General features: G+C 35.8%; 1 protein-coding gene across 3 annotated transcripts in view; it reads right to left on the minus strand.

The window, feature by feature from the left end:
• SEC22A (SEC22 homolog A, vesicle trafficking protein) overlaps positions 1 to 19,504 on the minus strand; it is a 79,904-nt gene that overhangs the window by 47,899 nt on the left and 12,501 nt on the right. For all 3 annotated transcript variants that reach the window (XM_086675236.1, XM_025913141.2, XM_086675237.1), the window contains 2 exons: positions 8,730 to 8,893; positions 7,411 to 7,605 (listed from right to left, as the gene is read on the minus strand). In XM_086675236.1, the coding sequence (XP_086531362.1) occupies positions 7,411 to 7,605; positions 8,730 to 8,893 (359 nt within the window). The remainder of the gene's footprint in view (positions 1 to 7,410; positions 7,606 to 8,729; positions 8,894 to 19,504) is intronic.

Here is a 19,504-nt window from a genome sequence, read left to right on the forward strand (position 1 = left end):
TACATATTATATAGAATATATACATTTCACTCAGCTTTCCTACATGTATTTTGTGAAACTATTGGTCTGAATTACCTACTGCATCACTACTGTAAGTAGAAGTCTTCAAAGTAGTAACTCTCATTAACTATTGATTTTAAAAATTGAAATATTATCTGAATACAATAAAATTTGCCCTTTAGTGGTATATATAATTCACAAGTTTTTAGTACATTTACAGAATCATGCAATCATTATCTAATTCCATAATTTTCATCACTCCAAAAAGAAATCTCATAACCATTAGTAGTCACTGCCTATTTCCCTGTACCCCTCCCAACTCCTGTCAACCACTAAGCTACTTTCTGTCTCTATAGATTTGCCTATTCTAGACATTTTGTATAAATAAAACTATAAATATGTGGCCTTTCGTACCTGGCTTCTTTCACTTAACATAATGTTTTTAAGGTTCACCCATGTTGTCCCATGCATCAATACTTCATTCCTTTTTTCCTCCATAATATTCTGTTGCATGCTTATGTCATATTTTGTTTATTCATTCATCAGCTGATGGATGTTTGGATATTTCAACTTTTTGGTTGCTATGAATAATAGTGCTATAAATATGCATGTACACGTTTTTATTTAGACTTACATTTTCAACTCTCTGGGGTATGTACCTCAGAGGAGAACTGCGAGGTCATGTGGTAACTCTATGTTTACCTTTTTGAGGAACTTCCAAACTATTTTCCAAAGCAGCTCATCATTTCACAATCCTACCAGCAATATAGGATGGTTCCAATTTCTCCACATCCTTGGTAACACTTGTTAGTTTTTTTTAAATTATAGCCATCTAGTGGGCGTGAGGAGGTACCTCCTATCATTTTGCTTTGTATTTCACTATGACTAATAATGTTGACCATCTTTTCATGTATTAATTAGCCAGTTGCACATTTTCTTTGTAGAAATATTTATTCAAATCCTTTTCTCATTTTAAAATTGGACTGTTATCTTTTTATTGTTGTGTGATTTACATATTCTGGACACAAATCCTTTAGAAGATATATGATTTGTCTGTGAAATGTCTTTTCAATTTATTGACAGTGTCTTTTTGAAGAATACAATTTTTAACTTTGATGAAGTCCACCTTAATTACTTTTTCTTTTTTTATTGCACTTTTGGTGTCAAATATAAAAAAAAAAACATTGCCTAATACCAAGTCACAAAAATTTACATCTATGTTTTCTTCTAAGAGGTTTATAGTTTTTACTGTTAAATTGAGGTCTTTGTTCCATTTTTAAGTTAGTTTTTATACATTTTGTGAGGCAGGGGTCCAACTTCATTCCTTTATATGTGGACATCCACTTGTCCCAGCACCAATTGTAAAGTTTATTCTTTCACCATTGTCCTGGCATCCTTGTTAAAAATTAATTGACCATAAACTAAGGGTTTATTTCTGTACTCTCAATTCTATTTTGTTGTCCTTAAACCAGAACTACATAGTTTTGATTACCTAGCTTGGTAGTATGTTTGGAAGTGTGAATCTTCCAATTTTGTTCTTTTTCAAGATTATTTTGACTATTTTTGGTCCCTTGTATTTCCAAGTGAATTTTAGGATCCGCTTGTCAATTTCTGCCAAAAAGATAGCTATTTCATAGAGATTTCACTGAATCTATAAATCAACTGGAGACGTACAGCCATTTTTAACAATACTGTCTTCTACTCTATGAACATGGGACCTCTTTCCATGAACTTAGATTTTCTTTAATTTCTATGTTTTGTAGTTTTATTGTAAGGGATTTTCTTTCTTTTAAATTGCAAACAATATAAAGTATAATCTGTCTTGTCTCATCCAGTAATCGCTCGGATTTTCTTAATTTCATTTTCATTAGTTCATTGTTCATTAGTAGCATACAGAATACAGTCAATTTTTATATACTGATCTTGTGTCCTGCAACCGTGCTAAAACCACTGGTTTTAATTGTTTCAGTGGCTTCTTTAGGACTCTTTATACTCAAGATCATGTCATATATGAAGAGTTATTTTAGTCCTTCCTTTGCAATCAGATGCTTTTTTCTTCCTTTTCCTTCCTTAACTGCCCTGTCTAGAACCTCCAGTACCATGTTGAATAGAAGTAGTAAGAGTAGACATCCTTATCTTGTTCCTGATCTTAGAAGAAAGCATCAGTTTTTCACCATTAAGTATGAGTCTAGCTGTGGGTTTTTTGTAGATGCCTTTTATCTGGTTGAAGAAGTTTCTTTCTATTCCTAGTTTGTTGAGTATTTTTAATAATGAAAGTCTGTTGGATTTTGTCAAATGCTTTTTCTTGATCTACTGAGATGATCATGTGCTTTTGGTTTTTATTTTATTACTGTTGTGTATTACATTAACTGATTTTTTATGTCAAACCAACCTTTCATTGCTGGATTAATCCCACTTGGTCATGGTACACAGTCATTTTTGTATGTTGATGGATTTGGTTTGCTAGCATTTGTTGAGGACTGCTGTCCATATTCATAAGAGATATTAGTCTGTAGTTTTCTTTTCTTGTGATATCTTTATCTGGTTTGGGATTAGGATAATATTGGCCTCACAGATGGGTTGAAAAGTGTTCCCACTTTTCTATTTTTTTGGAAGAATTTGTAAAGAATTGGTTAATTCTTAAACTGTTTGGTAAAAAGCTCCAGTGAAGCCATTTCAGCCTAGGGTTTTGTCAGTAATTTATTACTAATTTAATCCCTATTCTTGTTAAATCCATTCAGATTATTTATTTCTTCTTGAGTCAGTTTCAGTAGTGTATCTCTAAAAATATGTCCATTTCATCAAAGTTGTCTAATTCATTGGCATACAGCTGTTCACAGTGTTCCTTTAAAATCCTTTATAAGATCAAAAGAAATGTCCTTTTTCATTTCTGGTTCCAGTAATTTCTTTTTTCCTTTCTTGTTTTTTGTTTTTGGTCAATCTAGCTAAAAGTTTGTTTTGTTAATCATTTCAAAGTACCAGTTTTTGGTTTTATTGATTTTTCCTATCCTATTTTCTTTTTCATTTTCATTTTTGCTCCAATCTTTATTATTTCCTTCCTACTCCTTATTCTAGGTTTAATTTGCTTTTCTTTTTTCCAGTATCTTTAGGCAGATGGTTAAAGTAGTCACTTGAGATCTTCCTTTTTAAAAAATACAGGTATTGATAGTTATAAAATTTCCTCTAAGTACAACTTATAGCAACATCTCAGAATTTATTATATTGTGTCTTCACCTTCATTCACCTCCAAGTATAAATACCCCTTTCGATTTCTTCTTTAATCCATTCATTATTTAGGAATATATTGTTTAATTTCCATATACTTATGAAGTTTCCAAAATTCTTTTTTGCTATTAATTTCTAATTTCATTCCACTGTAGTTATAGAACTTGCTCTGTATTATCTTTGACCTGTTAAATTTATGAAGGTTTTTTTTTTTTTCAATTGGCTCAGCATAAAGTCTATCTCAGAGGAGAATGTTCCATGTGCAATTAAGAATGTATTTTTTAGGGGTGCTTGGGTGACTCAGTTAGTTAAGCATCCAATTCTTGATTTCGGCTCAGGTTATGATCTCAGGTTTGTGAGAATGAGCCCCGCATTGGGCTCTGTGCTGACAGTGCAGAGCCTGCTTGGGATTTGCTCTTTCCCCCACACACACATGATCTCTCTCAAAAATAACCATATAAAAAAATGTATTTTCTAATGTTGAATGGAGTGTTCGGTAGTTGTTAGACCCAGTTGGTTTATGGCGTTGTTCAAATCTTCTATGTCCTTATCTTCTGCCTAGTTCCATCCATTATTGGAAGTTGGATATTAAGCCTTCAACTATGTTTAACTGTCTGTTTCTCCCTTCATTTCTGGCAGGTTTTGCGCCACGTATTTGGGAGCTCTGTTGTTAAATACACATATATTTATAATTGTTATACCTTAATCTTTTATCATCATAAAATGTCCTTCTGTATCTCCAGTAGCAATTTTTGCCTTAAAGTCTATTTTGTCTACTATCAAAAAGCCATTCCATCAATTGGTTGCTATTTGCATTATGTATCTTTTTTATTCCTTTTACTTTCAATCTCTTTTTATTTTTCTAATCTACTTTTATAATATCTAACTTTTGATTGGAATGTTTCATTCAGTGACACTTTTAAATTCAATCACATTAGTTATTATTGACATAGAGGATTTACATCTGCCATTTTACTTACTTCTATATGTCACATGTCCTTTGTTCTATTTCTCCTTTACTGTTAACCTTGCATTAAGTGAATACTGCATTACTTTAATATTTTTAATGATTTTCACTATTTTTTGAGTGATTTGCTTAGTGGCTACTCTAGTACTTATCATATACATCTTATCAGAAACAGCTTAATATTTATACTAACTTAATTCCAATGAGCTATTGAAACATTACTCCTATATAGCTCTATCCTCTTTCTTCCCTTTCTGTGGTATTGTGATATATATATTATAAACATTACAAACACCTAAATACACTGTTATAGTCATAACATTACATAATTTTATGTCTTTCAAAGAAGCTAAGGACAGCAATTATATTTTTGTAAGTTTTATTAATATGAATTATTATCACTTATGGCTTTCTTCATTTGTTCCTGTGTATTCAAATTACCATCTGGAGTCATTTCCTTAGCCTAATGCACCTTTGCTCCCATCCACCTCCTCTGTGCTGTTATGCAAAATATATATTTCATTTCTATATGTTACAGGCTCAATAATACATTATATACAGTTTTAAATGATTGCCTTTTACACCAGTGAACAAAAGAGTAAAGGAAAAATAACTGTCTTTTATAATTACCTTCACTATTGCTCTTTGATTTTTTTTTGGTGTGGATTCAAATTATTGTCTAGATCACCTGCTTTCAGCCTGAAGAACTTCCTTTAGTATTTCTTTTGAGTATGCCAGCAAAAATTCTCTCAGCTTCTGCTTATCTGCAAATGTCTTTATTTCACCTTACTTTTGAAAGATAGCTTTGCTGGCTGGGGTGCCTGGGTGGCTCAGTCGGTTGAATGTTCAACTCTCGATCTCAGCTCAGGTCATGATTTCACAGTTCGTAAGATTGAGCCCTGTGTCAGGTTCTGTGCTAAAAGCACGGAACTTGCTTGGGATTCTCGCTCTCCCTCTCTCTCTGCCTATCCCTTACTCGCACATGTGCATTCTCTCTCAAAAACAATAAACAGCAACAACAAAAAGATAGCTTTGTCATACATAGGATTCTTGACTGATAGTTTTTTTGCTCCTTTGAGCATTTTGAACATGCTGTCCTGTGACTTTCTGATCTCCACTGTTTCTGGTGAGAAGTCAGCTGTTAATCTCATTGGGGTTCCTTATAAGTGACAAATTGTTTTTCTCTTGCTGCTTTCAAGATTTTCTCATTGTCTTGGTCTTCCAGCATTTTGTTTTTGAGAGAGAGAGAGGATAAGCAGAGAAGAGGAGCAGAGGAAGGGAGAGAGAAAATCTTAAGCAGGCTGTGTGCTGAGTGTGGAGGTGGGTTTCAATCTTACAACCATGAGATCATGACCCAAGCTGAAATCGAGTCAGACGCTTAACGAACTGAGCCACCCAGGTGCTCTGGTCTTTCAGCATTTTTAATATGTTTCATCTATTTGTGGATTTCTTGCATGGTTATCTGGAACTCATTGAACTTCCTGGAGGAGCACGTTTTTGAGTAAATTTGGAAACTTTTTAGCTATTATTTCTTCAAATACTGTTTGTTTCTTTATTTCTCTCCTCTCCTTCTCGTTCTCCCATCATGCATATGTTGGTGTGCTTAAGTGCCCCATATTTTCCTGAGGTTCATTTTTCTTCATTCTTTTTTCTCTTTTCTTTAGATTAAATAATCTCTATTGATCTATCTTCAAGTCTGCTAATTCTTTCTTCTGCCAGTTCAAATCTACTCTTGAGCCCCACTAGTAAATTTTTTATTTCAGGTGTATTGTTCAATTCCAGAAATTCCTCCTGGTTCTTTTTCTTTAAAATTTCTATCTCTTGGGGCACCTGGGTGGTTCAGTCAGTTGGGCGTCCAACTTCGGCTCAGGTCATGATCTCACAGTCTGTGAGTTCCAGTCCCGCATCAGGCTCTGTGCTGACAGCTCAGAGCCTGAAGCCTGTTTCCGATTCTGTGTCTCCCTCTCTCTCTCTGTCCCTCTCCCGCTTAAACTCTGTCTCTCTCAAAAATAAATAAACATTAAAAAATTTTTTTTTAATTTCTATCTCTTTATTGATATTGTCTATTTGATATAACATCATTGTTATACCTTCCTTACTTTTTTAGTCATAATTTCCTTTAGTTCTTTGAACATAGTTAAAATGCCTACTTCGAAGTCTTTGTTAAATCTGACATCTGATTAGTCTCACAGGCAGTTTCTATTGCCTGCTTTTTTCCCCTAGTATATGGATTATACTTTCCTCTTCCTCTGCATGTATTATAATTTTTTGTTGGAAACTGGGCACTTTAGAAAACCCTGAATTGTAACAACTCTGAATACTGATCCACCTCCTCTCTCCTGGGGCTTGTTGTTAGTAGTGGTCTGTTTTCTGGTCTGTTTCCTGAGTGGATTATTTTAGGGAAATGTGCATCCCTCTTTCTCCCATAATTTGTATTAATCAGCCCAAGAAATGTTGTGTTCATTCCTGAATGCCACATTTGAAGAATACTAACAAACTAAAGCACATGCAGAGGAAACTTCCAGGTTGGGGAGGTTTTAAAATGTCACAGGCCAAAAGGCTAAAGAAACTGATTATATATAAGTTGATCTTACTAATAGGATAGAAAGGAGACAGAGTTGCTGACTTCAAAGTTCTGAAGTGCTTTTCTGGTATAGCCAAAAAGCAAGGAAAAGTCACAGAACTTAGACAAACAGGTCAATATTACAGGGAACAGACTTTAGCTCAAAATATAATGAAGAATTTTTTAAACAAGAAATTCAACAATGGCACAAGCTGTCTTATACAACAATGAGGTTTCCATTTTTAAGCAGAAGTTTTCAATCTGTCACAACTGTTAAGGATGGTATTTCTTATTTGGAAGAGGAGGTTTAAGTAGATGATCCCATTTTCTGTGGTAGTCAAGAAATCTGGCCTTGAATGTACTCAGTTTGACATAATGCAAAGCACTTTACATGTACATTAACATATTACAATTATTCATCTCTAGAAAAACTTTAGAGTTCATCTGAGATTGCTATTTAAAAGTATTTTCCTGATTAGTCACATATCTGGTGGATTACTGTATAAAACACTGGGAAAAAGAATTACTTTAAATGTCTATATTCTCTCAGGTACTTGCTTTAAAATATTAGGAAAAAAGTAATTCATTTTCAAGAGTTATTCAGTTCTTATTAAAGTTTGTTTTTTTAATGAAATAATTGAGATCCATAACTCACCAGAAGAAATCTTACCAGCACCTTTATAGTCAACAGAAAATGCAGATGTGACTCCATTGGCTGACCCCAGTTCACACATGGATATTTGATAAGGGGGCCTCAGCTTGATTTCCATCTGCATGTCAGACAGATTTATCTTTGTTGAAAGAGACCTGGGATTATTATATCGCTGCTTGGTCCTCTGAATGAAGTTATCTATGTAAAATAAAAAATAAATTTCCTTGCAGTCATTTGTTTATTAAATAAAGTGTGTGAGAGTGTGATGTTAATGGAGTAAATTCTGCAGATAAACAGTTTAATTTGTTATCCAAAACTATTCAGTTTGTCATGGAATATTCTAATATTATTTGTGTTTAATGGTTAATATATCATGGGGTCATCCATTTTTCACTCTAGAAATTAATAATTATAAATAAAATAATAGTTTAAAATAATGACTGTGAGACCATTTCTACTATTATATCCACTTCACGGAATTATTTTAAATTTTTACAAAAAAACCAAAAACAGCTTTCTTTAATTTTAGATCAGTCTTAATTTCTATAGGGTTTCATATCTCATAAAATATAAAGTTTATCAGTATTTACCAATTGTAATTACATAAGAACATACTCTGTAAATTGCATGTTCTTACAAACCTGTTTTCTTATTTACTGCTTACACCATTAGAATGTATGTTTTGAAGAAATAAATTTAATAAAAGACATCTTTGAAATATCTTCCAATTTTACTTTCATATTTACAAGTTGGTTTTACTTCTTTTCCTCCTACACCAGGAGTCAAGTAAACTAATGCCCATGGGCCAAATCAAGCCCGCTGTTTATGTAAATAAAGTTTTATTGGAATATATACTCATTCATTTATGTATTGCCTATGGCTGCTTTCAAGCTACAATGGCAGGGCTGAGTAGTTGTGACAGAGACCATATGGTCTTTAAAGCTTAAAATATGTACTCTCTGGTACTTTCCAGCAAATGTTTGCCAACCTCCATTCTACATTAAGCAGACTATAAAAGATTATCACATAAACACAGAACTCTGAATCTCTGGCTTATAAATTTCTCATTGAAAAATTGTCCTCTGGGATTAATTCTATGTGTCAATAATCACAATCCTCTCCACAGCTCAGACACAATTTTTTCTAATAGGCACCTACATGAAGAAGTTGCCATAATTTATAGACCCTCTGTCAAATTATTCTATCAAAAGCAAGGTAGCAGAATTTTCTGAGTTTTTCCCCTGGCCCCCAGTATTATATGAAAAATAGCTTATGACTGGATGGAGACAGGACAATGAAAAGGAAAAAAATCAGGCCCTTACCAAATTCAATGAAACAGTATGGTCTGACAGCAGTATTTGTCTTCATCATGTTATAAGTAGTAATGAACTCCTTCTGAAGCTCATCCAGGAAAGAGAAGGCCAGAACATTTGGGTAATTTTCAGTGCACAACATCATGTAGCTCACTCCCAGAGAGCTAATAAAACTACAGTGTAAAAAACATTGGTTTTAAAATTTCAAATTAAATCAAAGTAATTCATTGCTTCAAAAGACTGGTTCTATACACCGTAAACTGCTGCTACAGTGGCAATGAAGATATTAACATTTATTATATATTCTAGCAAAAAAAATTAAAGAAACCAAAATATACTTCTACTTCCAGTTGCAGTTAAAACAGTAAACCAAAAAAAATGTAATGTACCTAAAGATGGACACACACTATAATTCTAACACTTCAGTCATTTAACATTGGGGGTAGAAAGCCGGGGAAAGAATATACAAATATGCAAGGGTTACAGATAGCTTAAGGTTTAACTATTCAACCTAGTGGAACCTAATACTGTTCGAATCAAGAACTCTAGAGATTCCGATTAAAGTTATGGACACTCTCCTCGGATGTGCAAACAACACAAAACTTGGCACACAATTTCAGGGTGGTCACTGAGCTTCTGAAGTCATCCAGTGACTCCACAATCAAATGTTCTACTTCACATCATAATGAATTATGAACCATGGGGTAAATAAGAGTAATTTATGAGTTTATAACAACAACAAATAAAATAAATAGGGTAGAAAGGAGAACTCTTGCTTACAGCAGAATGCTGAGCACCAACCAGTAAATGTGGAGGTAGTGCTAGAACTGGAAAAATCAGCATTTTGCACCAACACAGTAGGGCAAGGAAGGATAATCAATGAATGCTGAATCTAGGGGGAAATTTTGGTGAGGATTAGGAAATTTTGCATGGTTTTAAAATGTCTTCCCATTGATTGCTTATTTGTTGCAAGGGGAAAATATTTATTATACAGCAGACACTAGACAATATCTTGATTGAGTATTCCAACATTACTAATGATGGGCAGATGGACCTCCTGTGCCTTTAGGTGTGATATCCTCAGAAAGACATATCAGCTACGTAGTATTAAATGTGTATATGTAATGTATGTATATGATATATATATATATATATATATACACATATCATATATATATATATATATATACATATCATATATATATATGTGTGTGTGTGTGTGTGTAGTATGTAGTATTCTAGCCAAGAACGCATAATCTGAATCTAATCATGAAAGAATATCAAGATTCTATTTAAAAGGGGGAGGGATGGGGCGCCTGGGTGGCGCAGTCGGTTAAGCGTCCGACTTCAGCCAGGTCACGATCTCGCGGTCCGTGAGTTCGAGCCCCGCGTCGGGCTCTGGGCTGATGGCTCAGAGCCTGGAGCCTGTTTCCGATTCTGTGTCTCCCTCTCTCTCTGCCCCTCCCCCGTTCATGCTCTGTCTCTCTCTGTCCCAAAAATGAATAAACGTTAAAAAAAAAAAAAAAAATTAAAAAAAAAAATAAAAATAAAAAATAAAAGGGGGAGGGCTATAGTCTTTAAAAATTTCAATGTTATAAAAAAGACATAAAGACTATGTAAATGTTTCTGATCAAAAGCTAAAGAGACACAACTAAATGCAATACCTAACCCTAATCTGGATCCTGTGCCAGGGCAGGAGTGGGGAAAGGGGGTTGGGGGAAGGAATGCTATAAAGGACATGCCAGATCAACTGATAAAAATGGAAGGCAGGCAGTAAAGTGTGGTATCTCTGATACTAGGGCTGATAACTGTACCGTAGTTAAATAGAAGTGTATCGGGGCGCCTGGGTGGCGCAGTTGGTTAAGCGTCCGACTTCAGCCAGGTCACGATCTCGCGGTCCGTGAGTTCGAGCCCCGCGTCAGGCTCTGGGCTGATGGCTCAGAGCCTGGAGCCTGTTTCCGATTCTGTGTCTCCCTCTCTCTCTGCCCCTCCCCCGTTCATGCTCTGTCTCTCTCTGTCCCAAAAAAAATAAATAAACGTTGAAAAAAAAAAAATTAAAAAAAAAAAATAGAAGTGTATCCCTAATCTTAGAAAATACACTTAGAAGTTAGGAATAAAGGGACATGGTATTTTAAGTTTATCTCAAATGACTTAGACAAAGATAAGTCAGATAAATAGGTAGGCAGATAAAAACAATAAAGTAAATGGACTAAAATGTTAACAAAAGGTAAATCTGGAAATAGGTATTATTTGTATTATTCTTATTTATACAACTTTTCTGTAAGTTTGAAATTATTTCTAAGTTAAATTTTTTTAAAATGTCTACTTTAAGCACTGAAATGTTCAAATTAGCCATGTTCTACTGAAAACAAAAATTTCTAAAGTGTACGACCCCCTACAATAAACAGAGAATGGGATACAAATTAACCCTTCTTAGTGAGTCAATTTAACATTCTTTAATAGTACTGTTCAGTGTAACTCATCTAGATCAGGGGCAGCAAACAGAGCACAAAGGCTGTACCTCCCTCCCACTCCTGCGAAAAACACTGTTAATCTATCACGGTAATCTTTACTGCCAAACCCTGATCCATATGGGAGTCCTCCTACCCTCTTTTTTCTCTAATAATGTAGAAGCAGAATTTATTTTAAATTTATATTTATAGAATAAATATGTTCAAGTAACTCAAATTTTTAAAAACTGAAAATGAAATACGGTATTTAAAGTGTTTTATCACTACCTCCACCCAAAGATACCCAGTTCTCTATCCCTCAACCAATTCATGTTATTTTTTTAAGATTTTTTTTTTTTAAGTAATCTCCACACCCAAACAACATGGGGGCTTGAACTTAAGCTCCAAAGATCAAGAGCCACATGTTCCACCAACCACACCAGCCAGGTGCCCCAACTCATATTATTATTAAATTCTTAAGTATCCTTCAGTGAGAGTTCACGCATATACAGTTTCCTCCCTCCCTCCCCTCCACCCTCTCTTAAAAGACCATCCCATGCAGCCAAATGATGTGGAGTTGGCACCTATTAATCATCTATGATTAATGGCATGGGATATACCACTGGAAAAATTGTGCTCATCTTCTACTACTGGAATAACCTGGAATTCCCTTCTGAGGTTCACTTAACACCATCATTTGATGCACTGTTTTTCAAACTGCAACTGTTACTGTTAAAAGGTCATAGGGGGGGCGCCTGGGTGGCGCAGTCGGTTGGGCGTCCGACTTCAGCCAGGTCACGATCTCGCGGTCCATGAGTTCAAGCCCCGCATCAGGCTCTGGGCTGATGGCTCAGAGCCTGGAGCCCGTTTCCGATTCTGTGTCTCCCTCTCTCTCTGCCCCTCCCCCGTTCATGCTCTCTCTCTGTCCCAAAAATAAATAAACGTTGAAAAAAAAAAAAAAAACTTTAAAAAAAAAAAAAGGTCATAGGGGCGCCTGGGTGGCGCAGTCGGTTAAGCGTCCGACTTCAGCCAGGTCACCATCTCGCGGTCCATGAGTTCAAGCCCCGCATCAGGCTCTGGGCTGATGGCTCAGAGCCTGGAGCCTGTTTCCGATTCTGTGTCTCTCTCTCTCTCTGTCCCTCCCCCGTTCATGCTCTGTCTCTCTCTGTCCCAAAAATAAATAAACGTTGAAAAAAAAAATTTAAAAAAAAAAAAAAAAGGTCATAAAGTTAGTGTAGTAAACTACATGTTTTCTTTAAAATTGAAATAGCACATAACAGAAAATACTGGAATGCACATTGCTTCAAAGAAGTTTTTAGTTTCTTATTTTTATATAGATAATGTTCAAAAACCAAAATTATCTCTTCTTATAGATCAGTCAAAAAGTTTAGCCATACACATTGCATTTTTCTATGAAATAACGAAATCAAAGGACAAAGTATGTTTTTCCCAAGCAATTTTCTCTTCCCAAAAAATCATTATAAAAATTCTTTGACATGTCACTAGCATTCAAATAAATGCCCCAGTAACCTGAATTGGGATAAAAACACAATGATGATTGGCTTCCCCATACTCAGAACACCCAAGTAGCTAACTAGGAATTGTTTCATTATCCTCCAAAAATAGGACTTCATTTTTTTGTGTTATGGTAAAATTTTACTGTATTTCTATATTAATAATAAAGTGAACCACAGACATATACATGACAGTTTATCCCAAACGGTTTCTCTTGCTTGCGCTAACTAGAGAATTACTTGTAAAATAAAAGAAAGCCTCTGTTTTTAAGATTTTATGTCAGCATTTTCAGAGAGTCCTTCTTCCCAAGCCTTTATTTTACTATAATTACAGGATATTCTCTGAAAAGGCTACAAAGTGCTCTATAATATTATGGCTTTTCATAGTGAATTTACTCTTACGTTATTGTTTTTCTTTGAAATGCAAAGCCAGTTTTCCAACAGTACATACAAATCTTCTGTTATCAAAAGATTTTTTCTGGCTTTTTCAACTATCATGGGGACAAATTCAAAGACTCCTACCCTTTCACGGATAACTCCTCATATGATATAGTCTAAAATGACTACAGGCATGTCAGTTTGTGCAAGCTTTAGTATGTCCATTAGGTTCATTTGGCTCACATTTTACAAACAATCTGGCTGTTGCCTTTGTGCCTTGAGGAGAAAGAAGATTAGTAGTAACAGCAGCAGATATAGTTTACTGACCATTTAGTCTGAACCAGGCCCTTTGCTAAGTGCTTTATATATGTATTTGATTTAATTTCATTCTCACAGTAAAGGGACATCACTATCTCCATTTTACAGATGACGAAACAGAGGCTCAGAGATGTTTAGTAGCTTACCCAGGGCCACAACAACCATTAAGAAGCACAGCAGGGACGAACTTAGTTCTAACTCCAAAGCCTACATTCTTTCCCAATGCAACACTAACTTCCCTCTGTTACAGATGAGCCAATTATGTGCCAACTCACCAACTTTTTTTTCATGTTTTCAAGCTACAAATCAATCTCTATTTTCCGCCCTAATTAAAAGTAATGAATCTTAAGGATTTGGGAACTTGTAATACAAGGATATTCAGGAAGCCCTGCCAACTTCTCTACTTCCTGTGCAACTCCACTCCTCCCTCTCTGCATTCCAGCCACACTAGTGTCATTTCAGATCCAAGGGATACCAACCTACTCCGGGTCCTCCAACTTCCAACCTGAGAAACTTCATGAATTCTGTCTTCCCTACTTGCAATGCTCCCAACCCAACCCCATCTCTATAATGGCTCCAATTCTGACATGGTTGATCCTATTCATCATTCTTGGACTTAAAGACCCTCCCAGAGCACACAATCTAAATGGATCCCACCCCAATGATTGTATCATAGCAGCTGTTATTTTTCTTCATGTAATTAGCCCAGTTTGTAATTAGATATTCATATGTTTATTTGTTGTAATGTCTCTTTCACTAATATCTATGCTCCGTAAGAGCAGAGATAATTTCTGTAGGGTTCACCACTGTATTCTTAGCAACTAGAATATTTGGTGTCTAGGATACAATAAGCGCTCAATAAATTAGTGAATATATGAGTGCAAAGATGACATCACTCATTCACTCATTTACACACTAATTTGTTCAACATATTATGCACATATAATTGTACAGCCCAGCCGTGTCTACACAAAGTATCTACATAAAGCAGAAGCTCAATAAATATTTGAGTAAATTTTACAGAACAGAGTACAACTTCACCTCCTCTTCCAGTGTTCCAAGAAGGCTCTAGGGTTCAGGTCAGTGAATTTTCAACATTCCCCTAAAGACAGAGATGTTCTCAGATACCATGCAGAATTACTCATCTACAGATGGCTATACATATCTGTTAGATAGGTCTACTCTCCTTTTATCATGAACATTACTAATACACACACACACACACACACACACACACACACCAAAATTTTTCCTGTCAACACCCTGAGCACAATTTTTTTTTATTTTTTTTTTATTATTTTTTTTTATTTATATATGAAATTTATTGTCAAATTGGTTTCCATACAACACCCAGTCTGAGCACAATTTTTAAATTGCCATTGTTTTCTTCCTACTTTGCTCTAATTTCTTTTTTACTTTCCTTCTATTTCTGGGCTTTGGTACCAATGGGGTTTGGTCTTTAGAGCTACTGTCTTTCTTCTGGCCAAGGAATTTATCCATGCTCATTACATCTTTGGTTCCTCCCCCCAACAGTAGGAACTTCTTTAGGGCCTTCTAGGATCAAGTGTGTCTTAAACAGGTAAGGCTGACAGAAAAGTTGCAACTGCAGATAAGGCGTATTTACCCCTTTCAATCACTTCATTAAAAAGCTAATTCTGTCACGTATCCAAGCAGGCCATACCTCAAGTGATTTCTAAAATCCAATAAAATAAGCAGTTTTAAACATTAAGCATTTTCTAGTATCTGATTTTATTTATGAACTGTCAAAGAAATTTTACACATCACCAATGAAACACTGACATTATTAGGACAACTGTGGCCTGATGTACCAAAGTAAACAATGAGTGAAAGCAATGGTCTTCCCCACAGCAAATACAAAGCACCTCTCATGCATATGTCTAGCATTCTACTCTACAGACTCTTATTTCAAAGACCAAATCTCCACCTGCCAGGCACTTGCAATAAGGTGCTGTAAATGCACTTAAAACAACAACATACAAAACAATAAAACTGCATTTTGTAGCATGCTAAATGACAATGTATATAGCAAACTATTAATAAATTGAGCCAGTAATAATTAACATTTGTATTCCCTACAATGGTACGTACCATTGTACCATTACACATAGAAAATCTGTCAATCCTTTGTAGCCTCATTTGCCTGTGAATAGCTTTCATGGGTGAAGAAAAGTTCTCCAGAAGGACATGCCATCTGTTAAAATTGCTAAGTGTAAGAAGATTATTTTTTAAACTTTATACATATATATATATATATATATATATATATATATATATATGTTTTTAAAGTAATCTCAAAAATAAATAAATAAAATAAAGTAATTTCTACACCCAACATGGGGGTGAAATTCATAGCTCCAGGATCTTGACTCACATGCTCCACCAACTGATCCAGCCAGGCATCCCAAGAAAATTATTATCTTTGAAACAGAACCTTTCATGCTGAATTCCATTCCCTAAAATAAAGCACTGAAACTTTTAAATAAGAATAAGTTGGACACTATGAAAGTGAGTATAACTTACAGATTTTATTATCACCAAATATGCCTAATAGGAAATAAAGTGAAAGCAAGACTGTGCCATCACTGGGCGAGTAGAAAGAACCAGAAAGAAAACTCAGTAACACTGAGTGTCTCCCATGTGCAGCATTCTACCAGGAACTTCTTTTCTCACTTAGGCCTCTCTTATGTGGCCAACTTTCAATTATCCTCCACTGGTGAAGAGATAAATTATGAATACATTATCTAATGAATAAAAGACCCATTTAGGGGCACCTGGGTGGCTCAGTCAATTGAGCATCCAACTTCGGCTCAGGTCATGATCTCGGCTCATGGGTTCAAGCCCCAGGCTGGGGTCTGTGCTGACAGCTCAGAGCTTGGAGCCTGCTTCGGATTCTGCATCTCCCTCTCTCTTTCTATACCTCTGTCTCTGTCTCTCAAAAATAAATAAACATTAAAAAAAAATTTTTTTAAAGACCTATTTAGGGGCGCCTGGGTGGCTCAGTTGGTTGAGCGTCCGACTTCGGCTCAGGTCATGATCTCACAGTCTGTGAGTTCGAGCCCCGTGTTGGGCTTTGTGCTGACAGCTCAGAGCCTGGAGCCTGCTTCGGATTCTGTGTCTCCCTCTCTCTCTGACCCTCCCCCGTTCATGCTCTGTCTCTCTCTGTCTCAAAAATAAACATTAAAAAAAACATTAAAAAAAAAAGACCCATTTAGTCACTAATTTTAAACCCATTATGTAAGAAAATATTTATTAATATGCAGCATGCCAGGTGATAGCAACTTATAACAGTAAGCAAAATGAGAATCAGAGAATTTTAAGTGGGCAAAGGATTACACCATCCAAACATTGGATGAAATAAACAGCAAGAAAAATCTGCCTATGAAGTCCCTCATTTTCTTTTCTGCAGAGTTACCTATCCCTTGATTCATGCTCTCCCACTAACTCTAACACCTTCACTCCAGAAAGAATGAAATCTTTACTTTTTAAGATAATCAGTCAAAGGCAATCCCTCATTTACCTCTCAGTGGTATCCCAAAACTTTACGGCACCTAGAACTCATTTTTCCACAAAAACTGTATTGTAAGAGAAATGAGGTCCCAAAACCAGTTCATAAAAGCCTACTTAACATGTATGTGGTTGAAAAGCTGTTATATATATATACATATATATACATACATATATATGTATATATATATAATATATGTATATATTTTGAGAGAGAGAGAGAGAGAGCACGCACGCGCATGCACTAACAGGGATGGGGCAGAGAGAGAGAAGAGAGAGAATCCCAAGCAGGCTCCACACCATCAGCACAGAGCTCAGTGTGAGGCTTGATCTTATGAACTACGAGATCATGACCTGAGCCAAAATCAAGAGCCAAACGCTTAACTGATGGAGCCACCCAGGCACCCCATGGCTCATCAATTTTAGACATCACACAAACTCTATTCCTCATTATTTCTCAACCAAAAACAGGAGGGGGGAGGATAAGTTTCACTTAATTCTCTTCCCTAGTTAATTTTTCTCTCCATAAAAAGTAAAAAGAATTAGGAGAGTTACACATGCACCTTATAAAGAGAGAGGTTAAAGGTAAAGGGAGGCAATTCTTTTACCAGAGTATAATGTGAATGCTGAAGCTAAAAGACTATGGTTCATATATACCATTTACTGGCTTTCTGACTGTGATTAAGTTTCTTAAGTCCCTAAGTCTCAGTTTCCTCATCTGTAAAAAAGCAGTGGTAGTACTACAATGGCTATCTGTCCAACAACCCTTCTCTCCTTCCCTTTGGGGAATTCTCTCCAGCTCTACTACCTATTCTATATGACTTTGGTAAAGCTGTTCATCCAAAGGGTGGACATGTATCCAGGATCCAACCAAAAGTACCTCAGCCCTCTGACCACAATGCTATTCCAGAAATGGGCCACAACACAGCCAGACTAATAAAGTCCTTTCCCTGAAACATGGAGGGAGAGGGCTGGCTCACTTGAAATGAAGTATGCCTACAGCTGGCAGTAAAGTGTTTTCCTATACATGGAGAATACCTATCTGCAAAAGGAGAGAGAGGGAAGAAATGAGAGAAATATTCCTGATAACAACATGAGTCCCTGGCTCCATTTAACTCAGAAGCCAACCTAGCCTTCATAGAACGCTTTTTTTTTTTCTTTTTTTTTACTTAAGCTAGTGTGAGTTGTGTGTCTGCCCTGGACAATGCAAAAGAGCTGTTGCAAAATTGAATGATAACGTAAGAAAAGTGCCTGGAAACTGCAGGTACTTAATAACTGGGTCATTGTTGAAGTTGTTATTCTTATAATCAGAAAATAGCACCAAAGAGTGAAAGAAAAGCACTGCAAGAAACTAAAAACAAAAGGCAGGTAAGCCTAAAATAGCATTCCTGGCTAGAGATAGTAGTTTGTGGACAAATACAGAGAAAGTAAAGACTCAGGTAAAGAGAGAACCTATAAAGCTCACAGACATTATCAGACTTAAAAAGAATTCACAGTGAAAGAACTAAGAAATTTTATTTCTTGCACTAAAATTCACAGTAGAGTATGACTGACCTCCCAAAGCAGTTTACATTTTCATAAGAGGAGTATCTCAATGTTTAATGAGACCTCAAAATGTACAACTATGATTTTCAAACCCCCAAAACCAATCTCAAAATTTTAAGATCCCACATGACACAACTTAATTTCATATGGTTCTTAATTATTGCTTTAGTTATTATTGTTTCCTAAGTTCTGACATAGGTTTATATATTAAACATTTATGACAATTTAAGGAAAGTTTCCTTCAACTTATGGAATAAATTCCTTAAAGTTTTACATAGAATTGTACCACCAGACCCTTGAACAATGCTGGGGTTAGGGACGCCAACTTCCTGCACAGTCAAAAAACAGCATGAATTTTGACTCCCCAAAACTTTGACTACTAATAGCTTACTACTGACTGAAAGCCTTGCCAGTAACACAATTAACACATATTTTGTATGTTATATGTATTATAGACTGTATTCATACAATAAGCGAGGGAAAAGAAAATGTTATTTTAAAAAATCATAATTGGGGCGCCTGGGTGGCGCAGTCGGTTAAGCGTCCGACTTCAGCCAGGTCACGATCTCGCGGTCCGTGAGTTCGAGCCCCGCGTCGGGCTCTGGGCTGATGGCTCAGAGCCTGGAGCCTGTTTCCGATTCTGTGTCTTCCTCTCTCTCTGCCCCTCCCCCGTTCATGCTCTGTCTCTCTCTGTCCCAAAAATAAATAAATGTTGAAAAAAAAAATTTTTAAAAATCATAAGAGAGGGGCACCTAAATGGCTCAGTCGGTTAAGCGTCCAACTTTGGTTCAGGTAGTGATCTCATGGCTCATGGGTTCGAGCCCCACATTGGGCTCTGTGATAACAGCTCAGAGCCTGGAGTCTGCTTCAGATTCTGTGTCTCCCTCTCTCTCTGCTCCTCCCTAGCTCATGTGTGCTCTCTCTCTCAAAACTAAACATTAAAAAAATTTTTAATCATAAGAGAAAATACGTTTACAGTACTATACTATACTTATTCAAAAGAATTAGTTTATAAATGGACCTGTGCAGTTCAAACCCGTGTTGTTCAAAGATT

The sequence above is a fragment of the Puma concolor genome, chromosome C2 (assembly GCF_028749965.1).
Source record: "Puma concolor isolate L17-30 chromosome C2, mPumCon1.1.hap2, whole genome shotgun sequence".
Taxonomy (NCBI): domain Eukaryota; kingdom Metazoa; phylum Chordata; class Mammalia; order Carnivora; family Felidae; genus Puma; species Puma concolor.